The sequence below is a fragment of the Ptychodera flava genome, chromosome 19 (assembly GCF_041260155.1).
Source record: "Ptychodera flava strain L36383 chromosome 19, AS_Pfla_20210202, whole genome shotgun sequence".
Taxonomy (NCBI): Eukaryota; Metazoa; Hemichordata; class Enteropneusta; family Ptychoderidae; genus Ptychodera; species Ptychodera flava.
In genome coordinates, this window is record NC_091946.1 from 8,530,900 (window position 1) to 8,558,458 (window position 27,559).

At 38.9% G+C, this 27,559-nt stretch overlaps 2 protein-coding genes across 2 annotated transcripts; both read right to left on the reverse strand.

The window, feature by feature from the left end:
- Positions 1-16,187: 16,187 nt before the first annotated feature.
- Positions 16,188-16,976, reverse strand: LOC139118870 (uncharacterized protein KIAA1958-like). The gene has a single exon (XM_070682387.1). It carries the CDS (start codon positions 16,974-16,976, stop codon positions 16,188-16,190), a length of 789 nt encoding a protein of 262 aa, XP_070538488.1.
- Positions 16,977-22,879: 5,903 nt separating this feature from the next.
- On the reverse strand, positions 22,880-25,463 carry LOC139118871 (PH domain-containing protein DDB_G0287875-like). Its single transcript, XM_070682389.1, has 3 exons — positions 25,378-25,463; positions 24,405-24,652; positions 22,880-23,043 (listed from the first exon to the last, which is right to left on the reverse strand). The coding sequence occupies exons 1-3, from the start codon at positions 25,461-25,463 to the stop codon at positions 22,880-22,882; spliced, it is 498 nt and encodes a 165-aa protein (XP_070538490.1).
- Between the last annotated feature and the right edge of the window lie 2,096 nt (positions 25,464-27,559).

Genomic DNA, 27,559 nt, shown 5'->3' on the forward strand with positions numbered 1-27,559 from the left:
GTTATAACACGAGATATAGGTGTTAACGCTATCCAAACGGTAGTTGCCCCACTTGCGACCTCTGCCCAAATTCCGACCCAACAGAACCGAACCCCGGCTCGAGTTGATGTGCACCGCCCTGCGCCTCTCCTCCTCAACACATGCAACAAGGCGGAACATCCTTACCAAATTTAAATATAGATCCCGAAGTTGATTTTGGTCATATTCCCCAAACCACGGCCCAAGATTTCAATGACATTATGGAAATGGTTGATACGGATATGGCTCAACGACAAGCCCCATTTCCAATCAACAAATCGATTCCCCTCCCCAAAGACCTGAAAATGTCCGATCGCTAGATGCTGCGAGGGCACGATCACCACCTTATTGGCAACTGTGATTTTGCTCGGTGTTTAATTCCTTTGATATTGAAATACAATGACGTTATTGATTCTGTCTTTGTAAGTTTAATTTCAAGTATTGTATCGTTTTCATTTAATTTTACTACCGATTGTATTATTACTGGTTTCTAAATTTATGCTTTTGATCATTATTTTAATTTTCCGATCGTTGACTGTATACCCTTATTTTATTCATTTGATTTATTATTTTGTTATTATTGATATATTATCACTATTATTATTGCTGTATTATTATTAGCATTATTTTATTATATTATTACCACCACTTCATTGATTTTTCTGATTACAATTTTATAATCACTTTAATTTTCAATCTTTTATTTTAATTCTTATTAAGTTTATTTTAAATTTAATCGCTCGTTTATTCAACAGTTTTATCGATTTATGTATCTGATATTTTATAACTTTTGGTGTTCCTTCCTTGTATTTTCTCACTTTTAATTTAGAATTCCTTGTACTTACTTTTTCATCTTATTATTATTTTTAGACATGATTGATTGATTCTGCTCTTTGATTTGACCAGCGAGGACGCTGGTTATTAAAAAGGTGGGAGAGTGTAACGCCTTGAAATGATGACAATTTGACCTTTTACCGATATTTAGGATTTTATTACTTTAACCTTTTACCGACTTTCATAACTTGTATAACTTTTATGGTCTGTTAATCTTTCACGTTGTAAGTACACGAGTGACATTACGTGCAATGAACGTATGTCACATGAAGTCAAAACGTGATATAATTTGATGAACTGTATAAAAGCCAATGATTTTGATAGTTCGGGAGAACGTGAGACAGAGAGAGGAGAAATTGAGACATTTTGGGAGAGGCTTTGCTGATCTATAATTGTATCCTGAGTACGGACTTGGTGCCGCTCTGCCTTAGTAATAAAGATCTGAAGTGGTGAGTTAAACTGATTACTTGGTGTACGTTCCAGTTACTGAAAGTATTACGATTCCCCGTAGTACCTCTCGGTTGTGTGACTTTGAGTGAGTGACGATCCATCGACAATTACAAGTTACGAAAAGTCAGTCGTAACAGTAGTACTTTATAGAGCTGCATGGACAGCCCTGTTGAGTAACTATAAGTGATATGCTGCTGACCTGTGTCTTTGGTATTAAACTAAGAACAATGCTTTCACTGCACTGTGCAAAAAGTATAATAATGATGCTAAAAACAAGAACAAAACCGAAACAAAACCCTCGTACAAACTAGGTTTTTGGAGGAAATAGTTTGCCCCAAAACAAGAGCAAACTCAAAACAACCTGAAAATCAGCCTATAAGCTTGACTACATAAACTTTATAATGCACATGAAGCAAATTTTATTTAGGCAAATTTTATCCTCCTGGTGTCGTACGTCTGACAAAAATTCCTCTTCAATTGGTTTCCTTCCATTAGTCCGGATGCTCCCAACCTCTTTATGGCGAGACTCCTCTGGCATCGTTGGTGTGTAGCAAAAGACTGAGGGGAAGGGAAATGAAATATAGTTTTAGAAACCTACGTCAGTTACGGAAGCCATGGGCGCCCGAGGGTCATTGCGGAAGCTTTGATTTTTGACGATGACGGCAATTTAGTAACACCTTGGACGTACCTCTGCAGTCGTCCATGGGAACATGGCGGCGGAAGAAGTTTCTACCTCCATGCATCATCATATTTATAAGCCATACACAGCCCCATGGCAATATATTCGAAATGATCAACAACGACAGGCAGGGAGGGACAAACAGTCCACGGTACAAAAAGTATATGTTCAATGGCGAAGTTTAACACCAAAAGAACTACAACTACTATGTATGCAAAATGAAATACAAGTCCGGGTGTTACCAGCGTTATAGCCTCAACGCCGGTAACACACAGCCCTGCCATGCAGAGCTAGGCTCCTAGGAAAGTTAAAATGAAGCGCTCGTTCCACAAATTGATCATGAGATCACTGTAAAGAGGTATATTTACTGTTGATTGCTCGTCTATCATTCTTGTAGATCAAAGTTATACTGTTCACAATATTCATATAATTAGAGATTGCATTCATTTTCTTTATCACATGAATCTTCCTCTTGTAATTCTTTCTTTAGATCAGGAGAAAGCTTTTGATCGTGTCAGTCACAATTATCTTTTTCAAACTTTGCATGCATTCGGGTTTGGTGAAAATTTAATCAACGTTATTAAACTTCTGTATACAGAAACTTATAGTCTTGTCCGTGTTAACAGTTCCCTTACTGCTCCTCTTCGGTTTTTACGTGGTATAAGGCAAGGTTGCTCATTATCAGGTCAGCTGTATGCAATTGTTATTGAACCTCTTTTCATAGAATTAGACAAGATGACAGTACTCAAGGTTGTGATTCCAAATTCAGGTGATCGTAAATGTAAACTTTCAGCTTATGCTGATGACGTTAATACTCTTGTTACTTGTAATACTGATTTTGTGATGTTTAAATATTGTTTTCTGTCTATGAGCATGCCAGTAATGCAAACATTAACTATCATAACTCCCAAGGTCTTTGGGTCAGCTCACGGCTTGGGCGTGCTGATCATCCGTTTGAAATTCTTTCGAATAGTATTAGTCTCAAAGTCCTTGGTAGTTATTTGGGTAACAGTAACGAGTATATTTCAAAAACTTGAGTGAGTGTGTTACCAAATTGACAATAAGTTATCTTGACGGAGAATATATGCTCCTGCTATGTCATTTCAAGGTCGTGTTATCGTTATTAATCAACTTGCTGCAACCAAACTCTTTCATCATTTAATTTGCCTCCGTCCTCCTGCTTTTACCATTGATGAAATTCAGCACAAATTTCTTGATTTCTTCTGGCAAGGAAAACATTGGTTGCCAAATCGATCAGCCTTTGCTCCATGGAAGTAAGGAGGGCAAAATCTTATCGATCTCTCTTCACGTTTCTTCAAAGATATCTGTATTCAGGTCGCATCATCCTTCATTTTTTTGCTGATATCTATTTTCGATAATCTCAATTACACCTCTCAACTATTTACAGAGAATCTTCAGTCTGTTCCAGAATTTCTGCTTAAATTTATCTTGAGATTTTGAGAGTCTGGAAGTCATGTATTTTCCTGAGATAAGATTGACCCCTTTAAATCAAAGATATTTTCCATGAAGCCCTTTTATTCAACGATTGTGTTTGTTTTACGAATCCTCTTGATGGTATTCTTGTTAATCATTTCATCAGTGCTGGCATTACAAAAGTTCGAGATCTTTTTCACCCTTTCCAAAAAACTTGGCGCTCCCCAACAAATACTGTCAAGAAGTTGGTTGATTCTATTCCCCTTGATTGGAAAAACAAAATCAAAAGTTATTTTGAAGAGGAAATTGATTTGGATGCCATTCATTCTTATCATCGTCCTTCGTATTCTTTCGAACTTATTTGTAAAGGCACTGATCTGATGACCATATTATTTTGAATTGTCCCTTGTATAAATTTGAAAAGGGTATCATAAACAAATTCTGGTTATGTCCAATTTTTTAGGGAACAATAAACATCGAGATACAGTTTGGAGAGATCTGTTTTCACTTCCTGAAAATATCAAACCTTTGTTCACTTCTTGTTATCTCAGCCCAATTCCCCCCAAAAGAAGGTGGTGCGTACGCAGCTGGCTCGTTTATGTTCCATTGTGGGTATAGCTCATCCTTTGATTGTGTTTTCTGTAGTGATAGAGATGACCTTTTACACATATTTTTAGAAGGCCTCGTCTTTCTCCCTTGCTCATTCTCCTCCGTAAACCCTGTCACCGTTTTCTTGGTCAGGAATGCAAGAGTTTATACTGGTGGTTTGTTTTAGGCCCACCCTTTGAAAAATCGTACATTGACAATAATACTTTTGCGCTTTTAAATTTTCTTTTATGACAGCGAAAATTGCAATTCATTTGGCGAGAAGAAATGCAATAAATGAAGATGATCCCTCAACCGGTAAAATGTTTGTTTCTGTTTTTAAAAGGCGAGTTTGTTCTCGCATTTTAGAAGAATATAATTATTTCACGCTCAATTCAAACATAAGTGCTTTCAAACACATTTTGTGTGTTAATGACATCACTGCTTCCGTACACATTGATGAAATAATTACTATTGATTCAATTTTGTTGTGATCACTTTCTTTTGTGTGCTTTCACCTCTAAGCACACTTTCCCTTTTGCTATAACCTAACTCGTCCTAGGCATGGTACTCCTCGAATTGAGAAGGGGTAGTCAGTTGAAAAATTCTTGGTTGGCATCTCCCTTCTTATTGGCGGTTAGGCGGCATTTTTCTGCAAGATGTAAGGTGTTCTTGTTCTTTTTCTTTGCAAATTTCTGTTGCTGTTTTCTTGTTTCGAAGTTTGTTTTGCTTTCTCCTATTCAGTGGAGATTTTTCATGCACCACTCTTTTTTGGGAGTGGAGATTTAGCCGACTGGTTCTGTCTGTGGCCTTTCACCTAGGCGATGTTGTGGGTTCGAATCCGATTGAAAACTATCCGAATATCCTTCTGTCAATGACAAAATTGAGCTTTTCTCAGATTTAATTGGTATCTTTCCTCATGTTGCAAGTGATATAGCTACCTGTTTGCCTTTTCACCAGTTCTCCCCGTCTCGTTCCAGCTTCAGTGCCATAGCCATTTTGCAGTCTTTGCTGGTTTTGATAGAGTCCAACTTTGCTTACTTTTTCAATAATTTATCTTCATTTGCTATTACGCATTTGTCTGATTTCATTTATGCTTTTCGCCTCAATATTGAATTGATTGGATATGTATTTTTCTGTATAGGATTTCAATTTTAGTAATAAACGTTCATTTGATGAAAAATGAAAAAGTCTTCTACTTTTTCTTCTTCTTCTTCGTCGTCGTCCTCTTTTTCGTCGTCGTCGTCCTCTTCTTCTTCTTCTTGCGCCATTCTTTGCGAATCTTGATTTCCAAACCGTTCTGTGCTGTCTATTAATTATTGAAGGGCATATTGAGTCTTCTGAGTTCAAGTCCACTGTTCCTTTAAATTTCGCTGGGTAATTTGTCCTGGCAGCCATCTTGGATTATAATTTTGAATTTGCTTAATGTACATTAAACTAGGCCAATCGTAAAACTGTTGGCAAGTAAATTTTCTAAGGCATAGTTCTAAGATGCAATATGCCTAATTTTAGGACATTGATCTTGTTGTTTTAGAAGAATATTTGTAAGTGATTAAATTGATATTCTTGATAACTAATTAATAACGCAAAATCAATCCATCTCAGGCAGTACAAGGGCTAACAGTTGTTCATATCAGCGTATGTGGGAAGTTTGGTCTGAGTAAATAAATAGGGTACACACGACTGTTTTCTGGTTACTGAGGGCGCTTTACGAGTAAATATATAACGAACATGCCAGACACGTCGTTATTGTAGAATGACTCTTTTTCTGACGGAAAATACCATATATGGCACCGGAATTAATTTAGTTTCAGTCGGAAAGCTTCGTAAATCCTCGGATAAGGCTGTAAAGTCATGGCGGGGTACATGCTGTTGTGTCTACGCACAAGTGGCGATCTCGATGGCCAAGCATAACGGAGCGGGTTACACAACATGTCGACATGATTTGTAAGTTTATTTAGCGTATTTACTGTTTGGAATGTTGATTTTTTTGAGGAAAGGCTAATTAAATTGTTGTGGAAATAATTCCGAGGGTACATTAATGTCTTGTGTTCTGGGATTTGATGCTCATTTGCCGTCGCACCCTGTAGATTTGTGTCGGAAGTGTTCGAACGTTAACCTTCCATGCCATGATAACTGCTATGTTTGCAAGGTTTGTCTACAGAAGTGGCGCCAAAATTGAATGTTCGCCGGTAAATTATGGCGAGTAGCTTGAGCTACCATATCGCTGTTGTTGGGAAACATTCTCGTGTATGTGCTGCAAAATGCTTGGTACGTCATACAACTGTAAGTTATTTCCAAATGATATCAAACGATGTTTTGGTATCGATATTTCTGCCGATGTAAACACTGTTCACCCAGTGAAATTCTGTAAAAACTGCAAACGGACACTGGGCAGACACCTACAGTGCGGGCAAATGGACAGTGTAAAGTGTGGAGAGCGAATGTTGAGTGGAAGAGACATTTTGAGTGTCATGCACTTGATCAAATTAAGTCAACCAAAGTTGGTTTGGGTTTTTTGGGCGAAAGTGGTTTGGAAGCCATTCACCATTAAATCAACATCGCATGTACAAATTATTGTTCAATTCCAGATGAAGTGAGACGGTATCAGTGTGTGATGAATGACCACCATATAAACACCCATCTTACTAGAGTTGGTGTAAATAAAAAACAAGGGCGGATTTAAAAGAGAAAGCTACACCTGTACATGTAAGATTGTGTAAATATAATGTATAGCAATAAAAAATATTATGTAAGAGAGTAAATCCTGTAATGGTGTTATATAAAAGCATGTGTGATCAAAGGGGCCTAAGGCTCCGATGATGATGATGACGGTGATGATGATGATGATGATGGATGATGATGATGATGAATAAATATTGAAAAATTAAAGAAATTCAAAATATATTTGGACTCAGTAAATTTGTCGTTGTTATTGTTATTGTTGTTGTTGTTGTTGTTGTTGTTGTTATAGTATTTGCAGAAAAGAACAAAGTATGCGTTGCAAAATTAAATACAGCCTATCTGTATTGAATTTTACAGCACAGTGTATAGTTAGGCTGTATTGAATTTTCAAGGGCATACTTTGTTCTTTTCTGCTAATAATATCAACAGCAACAACAACAACAACAACAACAACAACAATAATAATAATAATAATAATAATAATAATAATAATAATAATAATAATAATAATTATTATTATTATTATTATTATTATTATTATTATTATTACAAGTTAAGGGGCTATAAGTATTATATAGAAATCTAATAACAGTTCATTGAAGCTGTGGGAATTCTGAAAAAGAGGTGTTGTTTATTTTAATTTTGTCAATAGGGGTGGCTTCTTATTGTCGTACGTACGTATATTCTCTAGGTGTTCCTTTTGACATCACTACCCTTATGAATATTCATATATTTGCAAAAACTGACAGTCGCTGTGTCTGGCAGCGCGTGCTCACAGCTGCTGAGCTGCACAGCGTAGCCTTCGAATGCAGGCCCATCGTGGCATGGCAGTCGTGGGCGTGCACAAAACAAGGCACAGCGCCTGTGGAGAGTCTATGCCAGTGTAATTGGCCTTGTAAACGTATCTTCAGCGTGGCATTTGTAGTTGTTTCAAAAACCATAAACCTCTTGCTATGCTGACGTTGTTGGTTTTATTTTGTTCATGTGCATTAAATGTAAGCAATCAAGGAAGTTTTGGGATGGAAATAGAGCAAAGGCATGAGTTTCCGCGAGATCTGTTCTACAAATAGAACTTCACGCATGCGCACTCTTTTGCCTGTGTAGTCTGCCAATATGAGCATGCGCAATTGAGTGAACGTGCGCGTGAATGTGTAGTCTGTACACTACGTCTCGTGCTATAATCATGTCGTTCAGCTTTACTGCAGAGAATACTTTTCAGGACATCACATGTGAGTCTCTAAGGTAACAAGTAGGACGTTTAGGAAATCCTTTCAGAAAGTTCACGCCACCTGTGGCCATTTTGTGGAGTATAAGCTTATAGTTATACGTACCTGGAGCGTATACAGTATTTCTACTGTACAGTGTACATATTGCCGGATAATATGCGATGGAATTTTGCGTTTCACGTCGTTCAATCATTCAGATGGAAATGCCGCCCTTCTCCAAACTTTGAAAAAAACAGGGTGACAGATTTGGAATGCTAACTCTTATATATCAAGAATGACGTAATTTAATGAGAAGACATTTGTATTCGAGCACGGCTACAGTTTTTGATTCGAGAACTCTCATCATGGACCGTGGTTGTATTCAACAATCGAGAGGGCTAGGGTGAGTCGAACTTTTTCCTATGTCCATGTAGCACTTGTGCAAAAATAAGCGAATCCACAGGCCTTTGGCGAATAAATAAATGCGTTTTTCACCAAGCTGAGAGGTTGAAAGATCCGTCTGTCACTTTTGGACGAGGTAGATAAATGCAGTCAAACCCAGCTAGGCACATAATGTGACTTTGTTCTGGAAATTACGAAGACGACCGGCCGTGCGGTGGAACTTTGCAACAAAGTTTCAATATCTGAACTGACGTACTTGAATGACAGGCACAGGAAACGATGGCCAATAAAAACGCATTCTCGTTGCATTTTGATAATAATGTATCAATCACAATGACACAGAAATTATGCCTCCTCCCGGCAGAAGGGCCATAGCCAATTTTTAGCCCTGCTACAGTATGTCTCAGTGCTGAAAAGGCCATGTTGTTGTCAGGTTGTCATGACGACTTTTAAATTTTGCATACAACTCTGAGAGTGAAACGGGTTGTTAATAGGTCACAAAACTTTTGAGTCCCACTGTCGTCCATTATACCTGTTTCCTTGGGTATTAAAGGTGTGCAAGTATACACATCAAAAGACTAGAAAATTCACTTCATGGGCAGAATCTCGTAAAATAGCCTTTTCTTGTCTGGTTAACGAAAAAAGATACCCCTGATCTAAAATATGCATGGTTTTAAATAAACAAAACTGTGGTTACCTAAATGGTTACCATGGCAACATGAAACAAAAATGAACATGGAGTTCATGCTGTGATAAATACACGTAGGAGAGCATTTGCATAGTAACTGGGATTACTTTTAATGGAATTTGGAAAAACTTTGATATTTTAAAATGCAAATAGGTTACTATGGAAACACAGGGCAGTAAAAATGGATATCATGTTTTGTCTTTCTTACCCAAATAACCCTTGGTATAATATTCTGTTGATTACTGGATTTTTACACTGGATATTTGGTCTTTCTAACCAAAAATATCCCTTTGATATAACATATTCTGTTGGTTACTGGATTTTAGGTGGAATCTTTGAAAAAGTGGTAATTTTACTCCTGAATGGTTACCATGGAAACATCTCACATTAAAATGAGTGTGATTTTTTTGGTGTGCTAACAAGAAAAACCCTTAATATCAATTTTTTCTACATCAATCAATAGATCTTTAATAGGAATTAGGGAAAAAGTAACATTTTCAATCCTAAAATAGTTACCATGGCAACTCGAGACATTAAGATAAGTCTTGTTTTTGTGTTCTCTGACCCGAACTCCTCCACTAGGTAATTTTCATTCAATCAAACTAACTCTTCATGGGATATTAGAAAAAAATGAAATTTTCAACCCCTAAAATGGTTACCATGGAAACATGGGGCAGTGAAATCGATATCATATTCGGTCTTTTCTACCCAAAATACCCTTATGGTGAAATGTTCACGGAAATTGAACCTATTATTATTCGCGTTATTATTTCTATATAATACTTATATTAATTATTATAAACAATGACAAATTTACTGAGTCCAAATATATTTTTAATCTCTATTTTTTAATATTTAATCATCATCATCTTCATCATTATCATTTGAGCCTGAGGCCCCCATGGTGTAATGTGAATGTCATCCGGTGCACAGTTGGTAATATTTCAAACCCTTCCTTTATTTTATACAATAGTAACAGAATTGTAAATAAGTGCTTGTTGAAAACCAAAAAAATTGTCTCAAGGAAATAAATCTGTGAAATCAAACACATAGGACAGTGCATTGAGCTGGGCTGCTGCTTACTTCTACCGCAAGAGGGCGCTGTCGTATTATGTATGTTTGTCAATTCTTTCCTCAGACCTAACTTCCAATTTAAAGCCATTACTTGGGTATAAAAGGCAGCTTAACTTCAGTGGGTTCATTGTTTCGAATGACTGACACATGGCAGCAACGCAAGCAACTGCTCCAGAAAACTGACAAAAATCTTATCCACGGAGATAAATATAGCGCTGTGCCACCATAGTACCTTTTGTGAATACTTTAGACATAAGGTTGTGTGTCTGTTTTACAGTTTCAAGCGGCTTATTCATGAAAAATCTCTTTCTGTACACGGTCAGTGGCGTCGACAACATAGCCGTTGACCATTTCAAACTGCTGTCAATCACGAAGTGACGCGCAGAACGTGCGAACGATCAAACATTTGCTGTGTACACCGGATCACTTACGAAAAACACAATGAAAAAATCCCCAAATAAATAGCATTCAATCAATAAAACCCCGAAATCGGCCGACGACATACAGCCGCAGTTTAGCTAAGAAGTTTTTCATTCGATATTTCATAAGACTTTGCTTGTGACAATGCGCATACTTAGGTATGTGTGTACGGCAAAAGCCAGTTTAGTATTTACGGTAGTTCTCTTTTTGGAAGATGTGGTGGCCCTCAAAAGGTCCGTTTGGTTTGTGTCAAAGACACGACTTACTGCCAACGGTGACCCATGTACGAGCGATTCGGAGGATGTGGGTACAGGGACCGTATAAGCTGCAAAACACAATCGGGCATAATTTCTCTCTTTGTGACAACAGCCCCTTTGGCCCACATCAGACGTGCCTTGCGATCAATGTACCTGACATGTATCCAGGTACCTCTCCTGCACAGAAGAGTCAAGTATTTTCTGTACAAATTTCTTCTGATGCCAGCGTTCAGGTCACAAGCCTGCTGTCCAGTTCCCAACCACTTCTGCCACTGTTGTTACACAGAGCTGACAAAAGCAGTACTTACATTCTTCTGCGTTCTGATCTCTCTGTATAATGGATATCGGTGGACAGCGGCGGTTTTCCTGGGGCATAGAATCTACCTCCGCTTCTCTTCGACGTCCACGCGTTTCTTCCAGATCGATCTCCCATCCAAAATATGTTATAATGCCACGTATGACAGCCTCTTGCTTGTTATTCAGAGAGAGAGAATTGCCTACTCATGTCTGTTCGCGAACTGTAATGATGTGAAAATTACTGTCACGAGATCATTTGATGCGTCACTAAATCTTTCGTCTTAAGTTCAGTTGACAATTGTATAACCACAGGCGCTCCTTAGCTGGGTAGTCTGCCAAGGAGATCAATTTTTGAATCGATCTATTGATCCCGTACCTGCAAGTACGGGATCAATAGATCGATCCAAAAATTGATCTCCTTAGCAGACTACCTAGCTAAGGAGCGTCTGTGTGTAAAACTTGTTCCGCTTACATATTATTGTCCCAAAAATATGAATATTGAAAAACAAAACAAAACGTGGCCTCGCTTTCTGGGTTACTTGTTGGGTACCGTAATTAATTTCATGTACATATTCTATGCCATGGAAGAATTTGTTTCCTCTTTACGATATGAAGGAGCAGTAACGAAGAATTTCGACATATTGTTGTTGCTTTTACGGTTTGTGGGACAATATTACAGTGTTAGCATTGGTCTTGGAAAGGTTTCGGACTATCGATCGCGTAAGCGTTCTAATCATTGCAAAAGATCCATGTCACTGAAACCACGGTAGTCAAGGTGAAAATAAATCTGTTCTCCGCGGAGTCCTGTCGCCAATCATCCTAGTCATGAATTTTAGCACACAGGTGTTTACTACCCGCATGCTTGTATGAACGTATTGTCTATTTCCATATGTTGTCACATTGTGAACGTCTTCTCGATTGATTCCCACGATAGATGTGAATTGCTTTGGACAACGATACTCACTATGCTCTGTTTTGACAATTACCTAACGACAGCAAAAAATCGGGAAATAATAGTGCCACATGAAAACCAATTACGTATCAAAGAGACGTTTTACTCTCGCAAAAAACCATGTCCCCAGACTTGGTTCAAGTCTGTGATTTTTGAATGTTAGAGTGGGGTGAACTTGATGAGTGGGGTGTACGCGATGAGTCGGATGTACGTGATACAGGGGAGTTTCACCGGTGCTATACAGCTGTATAACGCCGGTAACACTCAGCCCTGTAACGCAGAGCTAGCCTGAGCCCGGAAGTACGCGTTCATTGAACTCAACAATATCGACCATGTGGATCTGTAAAACACGAAGCAGTACCTCACATTATTCTGTATATTTCTAGTAATCCTTTTACCTAAGTAACGTGGCTTTTTCAATGAATATTGAATGACAGCACATCCCGCTGAACGATTTCCACCTCCCTTTCTGATATATCGCATTCAATAGCATATTCACGCACCGCATTGAGATCGATCTTGATAGGACGAGTGACCGGAACCAAACGTGCTGAATTCCCTTCCACACAGTAGTTATGGCCGGCTACAGTGGGCCCATGGCCGTGCATCGCCGGCAAACTAAGCGTTTGGGACATCACGAGAGCAAATTTTTTCCAGTCTGTGAGCGGTTGAGTGAGTCAGGTAGGCATAGATCGGAAATGAGTTGATTTCGACCGAAAGTAGTGTTTCATGCGCGGTCAAAATTGGGACCGCGGTGGCCGGCTTTGTCTGTGGCATGCAGTCAGTAGGACTGGAACACTCAGCATCGTACGCAGAGCTATGTACTCGGTTTTTCTTGGTTCACTCGGTATCGTACATGAATACTGAGCGTAAGGAATATGACAGCAAAAACTAACTACCGTTTTTGTAAAATCGTCTGATATTTTAGCTTATAGTATTTGTATTCAAACAAAACTTTCTGGATTAGGATTTCCGTAGAAGTGGGTTCTTATCTAAGCCGATAATGGATTAAACACGAAGTCAACATGGGTTTGCCTCCATTATTCATTGCCACTCCCGGACCCAGGGATCGCAAGCGATGGCTTTAAAACTGCTGTGGGCTATTGCTTTGGTATCAGGTTCGTTTGAGTTAGTATGGGAAAAACTGGTCACATGACCTTGCGACCATCTCGAATAGAATCATTAAAATTCATCTCATATAAACCATCAAATTCTGTCAACACATTTTGTCGACATTTGGTCAAGGTTGCTACATACTAAAGTTCAAGGTCACGGGCCCTGCAGATTTTGAGAGGATTTTAAAACTGTTATTTTTCAGAATCGACCTTTGACCCTCACGTTGTCCCCTACTTCATTATTAATGCACATATCTAACTCTCGTCTACCCAGTAGGGTTTTTGTTCACAAGACTTGTGGCGTTTGTGGCAAATGAATTTAACAAAATGTCACACGACCACTCACATCCTGTACTTCATAAACCATGCTGATATCAAATTTTGGATTGCCAATTTAGCTAGAGATCTAATTTTTGGTACACAGGGATAATTGGGGGGTAAGTTTTATGACAAAATGTAATGTGGCATCGGTCACTTTTAACTTCATATATGTACATACGCCAATAAACCATTACCCGAATATGCTGTACCCTTTATATCTGGAATGATGGGGACCTAATGGCGGTACATCCTGTAGCTCATTAATAGTGCACATATCAAAATCAGAGCCAGCCAATAGAGCCAAGAGCCAGAGGTATGATTATTATTACTAAGGAATAACTGACCTCAATGAACTTTGGTTTCAAATATGCATATATGCCAATAAATGAGTACCTAAGATTGCTATACTCTTGATATTCTGTGTGTCTGATTCGGGGACCCATGGCGCCAAACCCTGTAGTCTATTAATTATGCAAATATACAATTCTTGGTTAATTGATACAGCTAGAGATTTGATTCTAGGTACAGAGGTATACATATTTGAGGAAAGTTAAATGTATCTTCTTTTTATTAATTTAAGAAATAAAAAGTGATTTATAGCTGAGGCATTTTCAGAATTTCTTCACGAAATTATTGCCGAAATATAAACATATAGCAACATATAAGGAAATCGAATCTACAGCTTTAACACCAATACTAATTTGAGAAGCATGGAAATTCGGCGAAATCTTTCGATTTTTCGGTAGAAGGCGAATACGACACTCAGTATGCTTACTCGACATATGCATGAGAAAAAGTTGAAGCTCTAATAATGAACAAAATGGGGGCCTTCGGGCCAAAAAATGTTATAACATTGAATAAGATGCGTCAGTAATCCATAAAGAGAAGTTTTTGGCAAGTAGTAAATGGCAAAACAAAACTGCTTCACCTTTTTTTGTATTTTTCATGGCTGCGTGGCTGTGAAGCATGCATAGACTTCAATGCGATCGGATGGGTTATTTCACTCAAATTTCTAAACTAAACACAAAATAACTGTGTATAGCTAGTGGATAAGAGAGGAAAGAAAGTAGATACCTTCGAAAACAAGATATCGGGCAAAAGAAGCCCAGAGTGAGTATAGAGGAGAGGTGTGCTTACATTGAAGATTATGAGTACTCATATACTACATGTGTGCATGTCATATCCACAGAGAGTCGACTTTCAAACTGTAGCGGATACCAAGGACAATCAGGGAGCTGTGTGATAAGAGTTTAGATAACAAAAATTTCATACAACTATCGAGAGATATTTCATAGGCGTTAGATGAAAAATAATTAGTTTACACATTAGAAACGTTGTTACAGGGTTGTATACATGTATAATATGTTCAAGTTCATACATACATACATACATACATACACACAAACATACATACATACATACATACATACATACATACATACATACATACATACATATACGCAAACATATGTATGTTTGTACATGTATATACGGACTTACATATATACACAGTAACATACACATACATTGATATCTGTGAGAATACACCAGTCAATAGACATGGAGTACTATGACAGAACCTCACGACCTTGGAGGGCGCTCTGTGGCATACCAAAGGTATTTTCCCGAGTGATACAGCATATCCTGGGGCAGTACTTTTCCTCGCTTCGCCCGGAAAAGTACTGCCGCAGAATATGCCGTATCACTCGGGAAAATACCTTTGGTATGCCACAGAGCGCCCTCCAAGGTCGTGAGGTTCTGTTATCATTACATATGTTCCAAATTATGATGATCGCAAGAGAAATACAAGGCAGGTAGCGACCTCACTTGATCACAGATCGAGACTGTGTTCAAAGCGCATTGATACAGTGTTAACGACCTTTCATCGGCTATGAGCTCACTGATTGGATCGTTTCCTTTCATATGCACATTTTGCTGTGGTAATGTTTTTTTATGTTTCTTCCTATCGCTTTCACAACAACAATAATAATAAAAGAATGCAAATAAACAGATATCAGGACTGGAATCTGAAATATCTATAATAAATATCAACACCCTTGACATTTCCAGTAACAAGAGCACTAACTGTCAAAATGTAGACGATCAAAACTTCAAAACTCAACGCGAAAATTGAGTTAATCGGAGTCAGAGTCCGAGTAAATTACGGCTGACTTGCGGTGTTTGACAGCAGAAGTGCGATATTGCTCGAAGAACTGCTGCCTGCGACGTTGAACGTGAAATGAAAAATTCCATCGGTGATTGTGGTATTGGAGAACATGCTAGAGAGCTGAGGAAACTGGTGTTGCGTATTCTGAGAACAAGACTGGAGAGGTTGTGATGGCAACACGCTCACTGTGCTTCCGCAGGCAGATGCCGGTCCGGAAACATGTGATATGGCTGGTATGGGTAGGCTTACCAAAGAAGTGCTTGGTCGTGGATCAACGGTGTTGCGTACTCCGCTCAAGATGTTGCTCGTTTGTCGTTGCTGGTCTTCATTTGCTGTTGGGTATCTATTTAGACTGGTTGGATTTTTATGTCCGCTTTGTTGAGCATCTGTGATGGGAGGAACACCGGCGTCGAGCAATCGTTGCACGCATGCTTTTCTCACGCTGTGATTGCTGAGTTTGTCCGAGAGGCTGGCTGCGTTTGCCATGGATTTCATAACCGTGTTTAATTTATTAACATCCATCGGTTGATTCCAAAACCATATTCCCCTTTCAAGAGTAGATGTAACATATTCTATCCAAGATTGAATGGTGTGTCATCGAAATTCATGGCCTCGGGTCTTCATTTCGTGTAAACTTTATAGACGGTGACGGGGCAAGTCTGCGGTTTTGATGGGCTTGCGTAGGCTCTCGGGGCAAACTTACGGGTGTTGCCGGGTTGCCGCGCCTTGTCTTTGTCAACCGCTCGTTATAGACGAGATATTCACCGTTTTCAGCTCTTGCTACCGATACATCTCCCCACTTCATTTGCCTGTGCTCGTCACTTCCCCGCAGGCTAAAGAGCTTGGTGTTGTTTAGCCAGATAGTATTTAGGACAGCGTTCGGACTGTTTATACCGAGTTGACAGGCTTCCACTAACGCTTTTTCATGGTCTTCGGTAATAGCCGGCGATTTCCTTGGCACATTACGGTTTCCTGTCGCCTTCGGTTGTTTCCGTTTAGCTGCCAGGGCGTCACGGCTTTTCTGAAACACCTCATCTCGGATTATGCTATATCCGTAGTTGATATTCCGCAAATACCGATCAATCGAGTTTTGGTAACTGGAGATTGAGTCCGGCTCGTACTCCTTGCGGGTCTTTTTCCGTACACCGAGGTAAAATCTTCCGACCAACGGATCGAGTTCGGGTGGTGGTACATCTTCAATACAGTGGATTTCGGTTGTCATTGATTGTCGCCATTCTTCGAATTCTGTGACTTCCTGCATTGTTTTCATTTCGGTGTTTTTATTCTTCTGAGTACTAACAAGGACACTGACATCGTCTGTCAAAACTTTAGCAAATCTTGCATACACAGTGGTATTCCACGTAGAACGGTTGCTGGTGCGGCTCTGGCTCATTGGCTTTTGCGTTTGTTGCAGCCACTGTCTTATCCTCTTCAAAAGATGAAGATACAGAAATGTCTTCAGGGTAGTAAAATTCTGAGGCCAAATGTTCAAAATACATACATTCTGCCAGTCGTAGTAATTAGTTCTTCCATCGGCAATCTCAAAACAGGAGCAGACGACAATATTTACAAACAGAAAGTAGTTCTGCTTGCTTACTAATTTACATAAAATAGCGTGAAAATACCACCTTCGCTAAAAAATTATTTAATGACACGTGACCAGTTTGCCAAGCTCTGTCAAATATGCTTTAGGAAAATGGGCGGTTAAAACCAATTTTTTATTATGATTTTTATTATTACCGATCATAATGACCAAGAGAAACTGAAACACGCAGTGAAAACTGAAATTTATCCCTAGGTTTTTAAATATACATATTGTTGAGTGGGTATTATTTTTTTCTGTTGGGAGACCTTTGTTGAAAATGCTATCTTTATTTCGTTGCCATAGACTGTGGTACATATGTAATAATGGACATACACACGACATTAATAAAAAGGACTCTGTGCAGACGGCTCTAAATATTCCTGCAGGTTTTCTGCTCAAGATGCATGTCAACACAGGATATTTACACATGCGTCTCAGGGGACAATGCGCACATCTATCACAAGATGTTTTGTACATGAGTTGTAACAGTGGCTTTTAATCTTACGTTTTCACTAAAACCATTATATAGCTGCCAAACATATGGCCAATTGAAATATTTTCACAAAATTGAACGTACACACTGTTATGTAGGTCATTCCCCTCACACTCATGACCTGAGTTTAATTAATCTCGAACGTTCTTAGGTCATTGTCCTTCATGACTTTAAATTCAATTAGTCATGTTTGAACTCTCTAGAAATTCAATTAGTCACAAGTGCAAAATATTTTTAGAGCAGTGATAGGCATATCAATAGAGGTTCTACATTGTTCTCTCATATAACTTTTGAGTGTAAATTTGGAGCCGGCACAGTTTTCAGTCAGAGATTAGGGATTTTGTGTCTGACGTGTTACTTCAAGACTTTTGGATCACTCAAACAGAACTAATTTCAAGATTTTTTAAGACCTTCACTGCTACGCTGGGTTTATACTGTGGACTTTGCACTACTGTGGACTTTGCTCTTAAGCCTGCAAGAAAGCCAAATGACTGTTCACTTTGTCTTGGTGCCTGACTCAACTCGAGAGCTCTGTGCCGTCCCTGCTGAGATATGTACACTGTAAACTTTTACAGTTTGTACTTAATCCCTTGACTTAGTTTTATTTTGTCATAATTTTATCTCTAAGAATGTCCCTGAGTTCATCGCTCTTTCTCGCGTAACAAAAAACAAAATATGATACAAGTGAAGTTCAAAAAGAAGTGATGAATTGATTATGGATTAGCAGATTTTTAAAGATTAAATTGAAGTTTCTTGATAATCCAATATGCCCGCCAAACCACGTGACTGATATGTATGGATTTAACAAATTTCAAATTAATCAGACTAAGGATAACATGAGTCAAATTTCATTTGAAACTGTGTATTGGTTCTGGAGAATAAGGTTTTTAAAGATTAAGTGAGCGTTCAATCATTATGGCCGGGATTTGGCACGCAGATCCAGGGTACATTTTAATTAAATTTGAAAACTACAAATGAGGTTATGTATTTTTCAAATAGATCAGAGGTGGGTCACTTAAAATTTAATATCAATCCATCAAAAAGCACTTTCGTTGTTCAAAAATATTCTGGGAAATAAAAATCATCCGCTCCAAGATTTCATTCTCTGAAGCAATTTAACTATAAATCTGAATAAAAGTATAATTTTCTGTCATATGAACATCTTGCCTTGGCAATTCTGTGTCTTGTCTTCTAGTAAATCAAGCCCACTGAGGGCAATGAACAATTACTTTTGTTTCTTTTGTTTTGTCGGGTAATACATTTAACAGTTATCTTTAGACTGCCGTGAAAAGTAAAATAATACTTTAAGATGAAATTACTACCTCAAAATTATTGTCAACATCTGAACTTTCAAACACACTTTGTCAATCAAGTACATTCGTATAAATTGTCAAACACCTTTAAAAGCACAGGTTTCATTGTTTAGTATAGTGAAAAAACTATTCATAGTTTTCTAATCGACTCCAATGTATAGTGAATAAACATTTCAACAAATTTTCCAAAATCAAATTTCTTACACACACATCAACTTGTAACCATCGTCGTCTAATCGAGTACTTGAAAGTCAATTATCAAACATCTATAAATACACATATTTAGCTAGTTTTTTTATTGGAAATATTATCCATAGTGTCCTTGTACATAAACATTGACTCAACATTTTGGTGAAATTAAAAAATCAAATTTCTTGCACACACATGTACTTCTAACGACCCTAGTCTAACAAGTGCATGTATATCAATAGTTTAAAGTCCTAAAATGCACAGATTATTAGTGTTACATTTGAAAACAAATATATATATATATATATATATATATATATATATTATATATATGTTGTATAATCAAAGTTATGATGGTATTGTCAGTTACGTGGTAGCATGTTTGGGCCGGCAAGGCTGGTATTCCAATGCCGAAGGGGTGTAAAGACGACTTGAGGGAGGCAGCAAGTGTTATTATCTAAGATGCTACTTTGTTTCACTATATACTAGGCTACGTACATAGAGTGATGCTAAGCTGGAGACTGACTTGAGTACACGTGGGCCAAGACAGATATACATGCCCTCATGAATAGTAATGACAGCTCATGAATAATAATGACATGACACTATGTCACATTCCTCCCTCCTTATTTTGATGGAGACAGGGAGTCTACATCACTAGTACGGCAAAATCATTCAGAAAATCAGCAAAATTTAAAATGAAATAATACAATGCTAATACTACTTAATCTAAAAAAAGTACATGACAAAAAAACCAAAACTACTGTCTAAGTCGGTATAGCAACCAGGGCAAACACCATTACTATTGGTGTTGAAAAGTCAATGAGCATTTTTGAAAACAATATACATCAGGTCACTACAGTCCCTTCACTACATCATTCATGCACCTTCACACACTACGTACGTCCGAGCTCTGCATTCGCGACAATGCGTCTGCACTTGTATTTTCGCTGTCCTTTTTGTACTGAATCTTAAATTGACACTCTCGCAGTATTAACCTCCATGGCAACAACGTTAATTTTTACTTCACGTTTGTCTAACCAAACCCTTGGATTTTGATCTGTTTGAACTGTAATTTCCCTCCCGTGCAAGTAAGAATTCAAGGCTTCCAAAGCCTAAACGATGGTGAGTGATAAACACTCTTTTTCTATAGTTGGGTAACTTCTCTCCCTGAGGAGTTTCTCCTGGATCCTCATGCTGTCACAAAACTGCACAATACCATGGTCAGACATGTCTCTCTGCACCACAAACGGTTCATTATAGTCTGGAACCGCTGAAACTGGTGATGATGCTATTAAAGCATCTTTCAGCTTCTGGAAAGCATCCTCACAGCTCTGAGTCCATTGAACAATGGCTTGGCTATATTTACACGTCAGCTCAGGCATTTGGGTCGCAATGTCAGTGAAATTTGAGATAAACTTCCCGTAGTATCCTGCCAATCCAAAAAAGTCTGATGTCACGCTTTGTCACTGGGGTTGGATAATTGACAACAGCATTAACGTTATCTGCCATAGGTTTTATTTTTCCACTTCTAGCACCGTAACCAATAAAAGAAACCTCACTGCCACCAAGGTGTGCAGCATGAATTATTAGTTGAGGTAAGACGCTAACTTTGTCATGAAATATTTCCACCTTTATAATTTTCCACGGTCGGTAAATTTGTGAATACGAAGGTGACGTGTCACTTGGACTTGACGTCGTGGCGTCCGTATTTGTTCACACCCTCAAATTCTATTTGCAATATATTGTTCGTATACGTTTGAACTTTCAAGAAACTTTTCAAGAAACTGTATTTTCTTTTGTAAGCTTTCCGATAGTGGTAAATATTTGTTCTATGTACGAGAGATTTATTTATTTCAATTGTATTTTCAGGGGTTTTTTGTAACGTCATGTTCACCGAATAAAGGTTGGCGTTCACCTTTAGTGATGTCTATTCCACTATTATTTACCTCACAAATAATTCGATCCACTGATTTCCTCAAACAACTCATCTGGTGTAGGCATAGGATATGCGTCAGATATTGTAACCTGATTCAGTTTGCTAAAGTTTACACAGAATCTTACTCCAATCTGTTTTTTGAAGTAAGACAATCGGAGAGGCATAGGGCTTCTTTGATTCTGTAAGAGTTCCAGCTTTCAGCATTTTCTGAAGTTCCTCTTTCACAGTCTGTTTATCTGCCTTTGGTAGACGATATGGCTTCTGATAAATTGGCGTTTTGTCAGTAGTTATCACATCGTGTTCTACCTGATCAGTACAACTATGTATGTCAGTTAAAACATCACTGTACTCTTGCAGTGAGCGTACAGTTCCGCACGCCAATCTGCAGTTACAGAATCAGCAATTACTACACCTCTCCAAGTCTCTTTGCTCTGATCCTCCAGCGTATAGTACATAGAGTTTTCTATGTCCTTTTGCACACAGCTTCAACAGTGTCAACAAAATGCACTGGGTTTGTTTCTCTCTTTCCATGCTCTCAGCATGTTGATATGATAAACACGCTTAGGTTTTCTATGGCCATCTCGCTCAATTTCGTAGTCAACGTTTGAGACTTGCCTCACAACAGTAAATGGTCCTTGCTACAAAGCACTCAACCTTGCGAGGAGGAAGGTAAGAGTACATTCACAAGTACTTTATCACTGTTCTCAAAAGAACGTGTCCTTGCTCCCCAATCATACCAGCTCTTTTGTCGTGCCTGGGCTTTTTCAATGATCTTCTTGAAAATGTTTCTCATGTCGACAAGCCTTTCTCGCATTGTTCGTACGTATTGCACTATTTTTTTCTCCTGTGAACTTTTCTCAGTCAACTGACCCTTGATCACAGTGAGTGGTCCCCTTATACTACATCCATACATTAGCTCCAAAGGTGAGAAACCGGTACTCACTTGCGGTACTTCTCTGTACGCAAAAAGAAGTTACGGCAAATATCGCTCTTTTGGTCTTCTGCTACAAAACGTTGTAACATAGCCTTGGAGTGTTGTTAAACCTTTAAAATAATCCACATGGGATAGTTCTTTGAGATAGATAGATAGATCTTTGAGATATTCAACTCAGCACACATATCAGTCATAAGACGCGACGTGAAGTTTGTATCCTAGTCTGTCAAAATTTCACCAGGTGGTCCCATACGACTAAAAACTTCGATCAATGCCATCACAACAGTTTTGGTTTCCAGGTCTGGGATAGCCAAGGCATTGGGATACCGAGTTGCATAATCCACAATCACTAAAAAAGATATCTGCATCGAGTTCTTTTCAAGAGACCTACGACAATAACCATAACTCGAACGATATATTTAGAATAGGCATCGAAACAAGAGGAGCTTTCTCAGATGCTGTCTGTTTTGCAGATGCTTGACATGGACCACAAGTCCTGCAGTATTCTGCAATATCCTTGAAAATACTGGGCCGGTAATAGTATTGTAGCAACCTTTGTTTAGTCTTTTCAATGCCAAGATGTCCTGACAGAGGTATGCCATGTGACACTCCTAGCAGCGCATTCCGCAGGTACTGCAATTTGTCTAATTTCACGTACCTTAAGTGAAGAAATCCACTTGCGATACAATAATTTCTCATGCAAGAAAAATCCAGTTTGATTTTCCAACGATTGATTTGCATCTGCATGCTTTTGCACCTTTGCAAGAGTAGGATCAGCCGATTGAAGTTGTCTTAACTTATCCCTATCTAACCTTAATATTTCAGCATATTCCTGCTGACATTTTAATCCAGAGTGGAAATATTCTTGGACACTTTAGAATTGATGTCATCACTTTCCTCGTCATCACTGATGTCACTCGGATCTGATGAATTCTCATCAAACGGTTCATCAGGGGCTGATGCATAATGGGAGGTATCATTCCACTCACTCCCACTGTTTACATCATCTGCTTCACATTTGTTTGAATTGTCCTAATCAAAAATCTGTAGATACCTAGTGAATCATTGTGTTTCTGTCACGTGACCCATTTACCTCTTGGATTTCTTTGACCTTGTCAATGTGTTCTGAAGTGCTGTAACTTTCATCAGATGATTCTACCTCCTCATCGAAGTCATCATCACGTTTTTCCGCTTCACTGAGAGTCGGCAATTCCTCAAAGGTATTGCTTTCACGCCAGACGCCATTTCATTTCCCTTAATTATAGCCTCGTGCTCATCCTGCGCTTTCTTTTGACATTTTTGACCACTAACGCATGACGATCCTGCAAGGCAAGTGCGTCCTCACCTAGCAGAACGTCCTTGGGTATACCTTTCCACACACCCTTATGAAAGGTAAAGTGAAAATTTCACTTTGGATGTGGGCTTTGACAACAGGCGCCTTGTGCACTGTTTCGTGTGCAAAACTAATATTGCAAGTCTCTCCAGGCAAATGGTTAGATTGTTTTACGACCCCTGGCTTTACCAAGATTTGACAACAACCCATGTCACCCTGAATACTCACTGGTTTACCGTCTAAACACCCAACGTAAGGATATCTCCCAAGCAGATACTCATTACCAAATTCAGCCCGAATGTAATAGTCTTTGTCATCCTGACTTCTGACATGGCCAACGACCTTTGTCTTTGGTGAACCTGTATTTTGTTCGGGACAATTTCTTGGCAAATGACCAGTTTTCCCACAAGTTTAACATGCAGCTGAGGGCTTTGACTTCTCGCTGCTCTGGAATGAGTTATCAGACTTCTTTTCCTCACTCTTGGCTGTTGTTTTTTTATTGTTAAAACTTTTGAAACCCCACTTCCGCCCAGTCTGATCGCTAGCAGCGCCAGAATGAGCAGATTTATATGTCTCACCAAGTTGTATCAATTCTTTATAGTTTTCCCGATCCGTTTTCCTTCACCCATGTTTGCATTTGTTTTAGCATGCCCTCAACTAATTGCTCCATTATTAATAATTCACATACCCGTTCATATTTTCCGCCATCACTTAAGGACCGAATCTCACTTGTTTCCATCTAGCGGTCAAAAGTATCTGCAACAATATCACCCCACATACAGAATGTCTCTTTGTCTGTATGTTTGTAAGCGCTAAATTAAACACTGTATGACTCTCTCGTGAGGTCATATTTCCAAAGTATGGCCACCTTGAACTTATCATAATCCAGGGCTTCATCTTCTTTCAACCTAGAATATGCCTCCTGGGCCTTACCAACGAGAGTCGGAGCTTACTTCTTTGGCCAAATCCTCTTAGGCCAACTGTACGTTCGAGCTAGCCTCTCGAATGTACGCAAATGTGTGTCAACATTGTCACCTTCTTTGAACTGAGGGAGTTTAGCAGTCCAATCATTGAACTCACGATCCGCGTCATGCGAATTTTCCTTTGCTTTTAACTCAAGTTCTTTCATTTTCAAATTGTGTGCACACTGTTCCCTGTCTGCCTGCAATTCCTGCTCGCGTTTTTCTCTTTCAGCCTGCAGTTCTCGTTCGTGCTTTTCTTTGACTTCATTTATACGCATCCGTTCCAATTCTAAACGCTCTGTGTGATTTGCCTTCTCTTGTCTATGTAAATCCAATTTAGCTTAAAAAATTCTTTTTGATGCAATAGGTTTTCAATGTATTCTTTTCCACTTAAACTACTTGTTGTTCCATACTCATCATTAGGCTCTGTCTCAACTGTCTGGCCTTGGCTTTCTGTCATACTGGGAAAACTTACTTCAGTCTCACTATCGGACATAAGATCACTCACTCGATAGCACCCCTCGTACACAGCTGTAGTAAATGATATACACTTACCTGGTCACCCCTAGAATGCAATGGTATCAACCACCTGTTGTGTTGACCCCACCCAGCTAGTGTAAATTTCTTAATCGAATGCTAGTATTTCCCATGACTTCTTATCTTTGCTTTTTGCCGCAAATGGAAAGATACACTATTGTACAATTACAGAAATGCAGATTTCCTGTCGTACGATTTACACAGGTACTTAGTTAAGGGGCGTTCACCCCAGAAAAACAAGCTATCTTTAGATCTTTAAGATTTTGTTTCAATAGATGTTTATATTAGTACTTACAGTCTTTTGCATCAACAGGGTGTGTCTTCCTGTGTATACTAAAAGATTAATTAAACACTTAAACAAAAAGATTGTGAAAATTTTCTGCACACAGAAATTTTCCGGAAATTCAAAGGTCATGAAAAAGCAAGTCCGGTTCCCTTAATGACAGTGTTCATGGCAAGTTCAGTTAAGTTCACTTCACACAAAAGTTCTTTGTCTTATTAATTGTTACCTTTGACTGTGGACTGGTCTTCTAGTGACGATGGTAGACTTTTCGCTAGAAATCTCCTCGACAGTGCTTACAGGCCAACTTCCCATTTTTGGTTTAGGGGGTGTTCAGTATTATCGCCGGAAGTGGACCGGCAAAATCGAGGGGGTCACCTCAAATTTGAAAACTGCAAGGGGGGGGGGGGTCATGTATTTTTCAAACAGCTCAGGGGTGGGGTCATGTATTTTCATAAGTATCTGTCCCGTCAAAAAGCAGTTTCAGTGTTCAGAAATATTCTCAGAGATAAAAATGATTCATTGCATAATTTCATTCTCTGAAGTTATTCAACTGTAAATCTGAACAAAAGCATAATTATCTGTCACATGAACATCTTGAATTGACAATTCTGAGGCTTGTCTTATTGTAAATCAAGCTCACTGCACTGAGGGTAATGAACAATTCTGGTTACTTACATGTTAGAGATATAGCAAGTTTTGTCAGGGAAATTATTTAACACTGCGGCGACTGCTTCCTTTCTACTAAGGTTTGCACGACCTCGCTCAGCCGTCGGTTCGCGCAAACATCTGGTTTTTATCAATAACCAGACGATCTGTTCTCTCGAGAACGATGCATGAAATATTGGGCAAAGTGAGAAAATACCTCAATGTGTAGCAACCTTGGGTGTTCGCTATTTACATATCAAAGAAAAAATGCATTTCATGAATTTAATATCTGCATATAATCATGAAATACAGTGTTCTCACCAGAAAAAAAAAATTGTCGGACATTTTGTCCCGCTGACCAAAAAAAAGCGGGACAATGGATGATTTTTGTGAGACAATATATAAATAATAAAATATGTTTAAAAAGTCAAACTGCAAATACGAACCGATTATTCTATGCATGGAAAAAATAAAGGACGCAACAACTCATTCAGCTTAACAACTTTTTTGTAAACATTCGGTAAACATATCAACTGATATTGAATATCAGTGCCTCTTAATGAAAAGTCTACGGGACTTTCGTTCTTTCCAGTGTGAAAGTCCATTTCGGGGCCCTCTACCATAACAGTAGTTGCTAGAGTGTCCAGCCATTCAGCTCCAAGTTGATTTCTGTCATTAGTTACGTTTTTTGCACACTAAACCCCCTTTCACAGTCGGCAGAAGGAACAGGCCAAGTCAGTGCTATGGTATCTATTTAGATCAGGAAACATATCCCTATGATGTTTGTAAACAATCATCAACTTTTGACGTGAAATTTTGGTCGCCAGCCAAGGCTACAAATTTTGTCAATTGATCGAAGCATGGGAAAAAGACGTCCATGTTCTCACGTATGAGTTCGCTGGAATAATATACTTATCACATGCGCAAGCCAAGAATTGATAATTTTTTGCATAATAACAGAACTTTCCTCCAACTATTCCACATTAAAACCTCTGAACTACTTTTGGAATAAAATCATCAGTCGGCAGTGGGCAAATTGTCAATCATTTCCAGTCGTAGTTACTAGGTCGCGTGGGCGAGGAACGGAGCAAATGCCTGATAACATCACACAACACGTATCTCCCGCGAAGTTTATACATGATTCCAAACATAGCAAAGACCTAAAAATTATCTCAGACAAAGTTGCGTTATTTTTCGAAAACAAAAATTCACTGAATCTCAACGGCACGAACACTATAACGTTGCGCCCCTCCAGACCCTGGTTGCCATGCGGAACTCACAGTATAATGCTACCAGCTTCGAGTTCGTAGTTTTCGAAAAATGTTCATGTAATTCCTTAGGGATATACAAGCTTTACATTCTTGTGTTTTCGTAGTTCGGATTATTGTTGTCGTAGCCTATGAAAATATTTATCGTGCCCATGACGCCTCCAGCTTTTGCGAATTCCGTGGACATGTACCGGTATGTATGCGAGGCGAACACGTCCAGCGCGTCAGACTACCACAGTCTCGTGTGGTTCAATATACGACGGCCGCTGTGTGGTATACGTATCACACATCGGCCATGTATCGAATCACAAGTGACTGTGGTTTAAGTACGCCCTCTGACGGGTATTGCTTCCAGATTGCGTCGGTTTCAACGAGGAAGTGTAATTACTCGCGTCAATCATTTACGTCCATGGTGAAAAGTACTGGCTGTATGATACGGCCGGCCGGCCATACGGCTGGCACCACGAAAGTTTATAATTTCAAAGGCGCGCCACT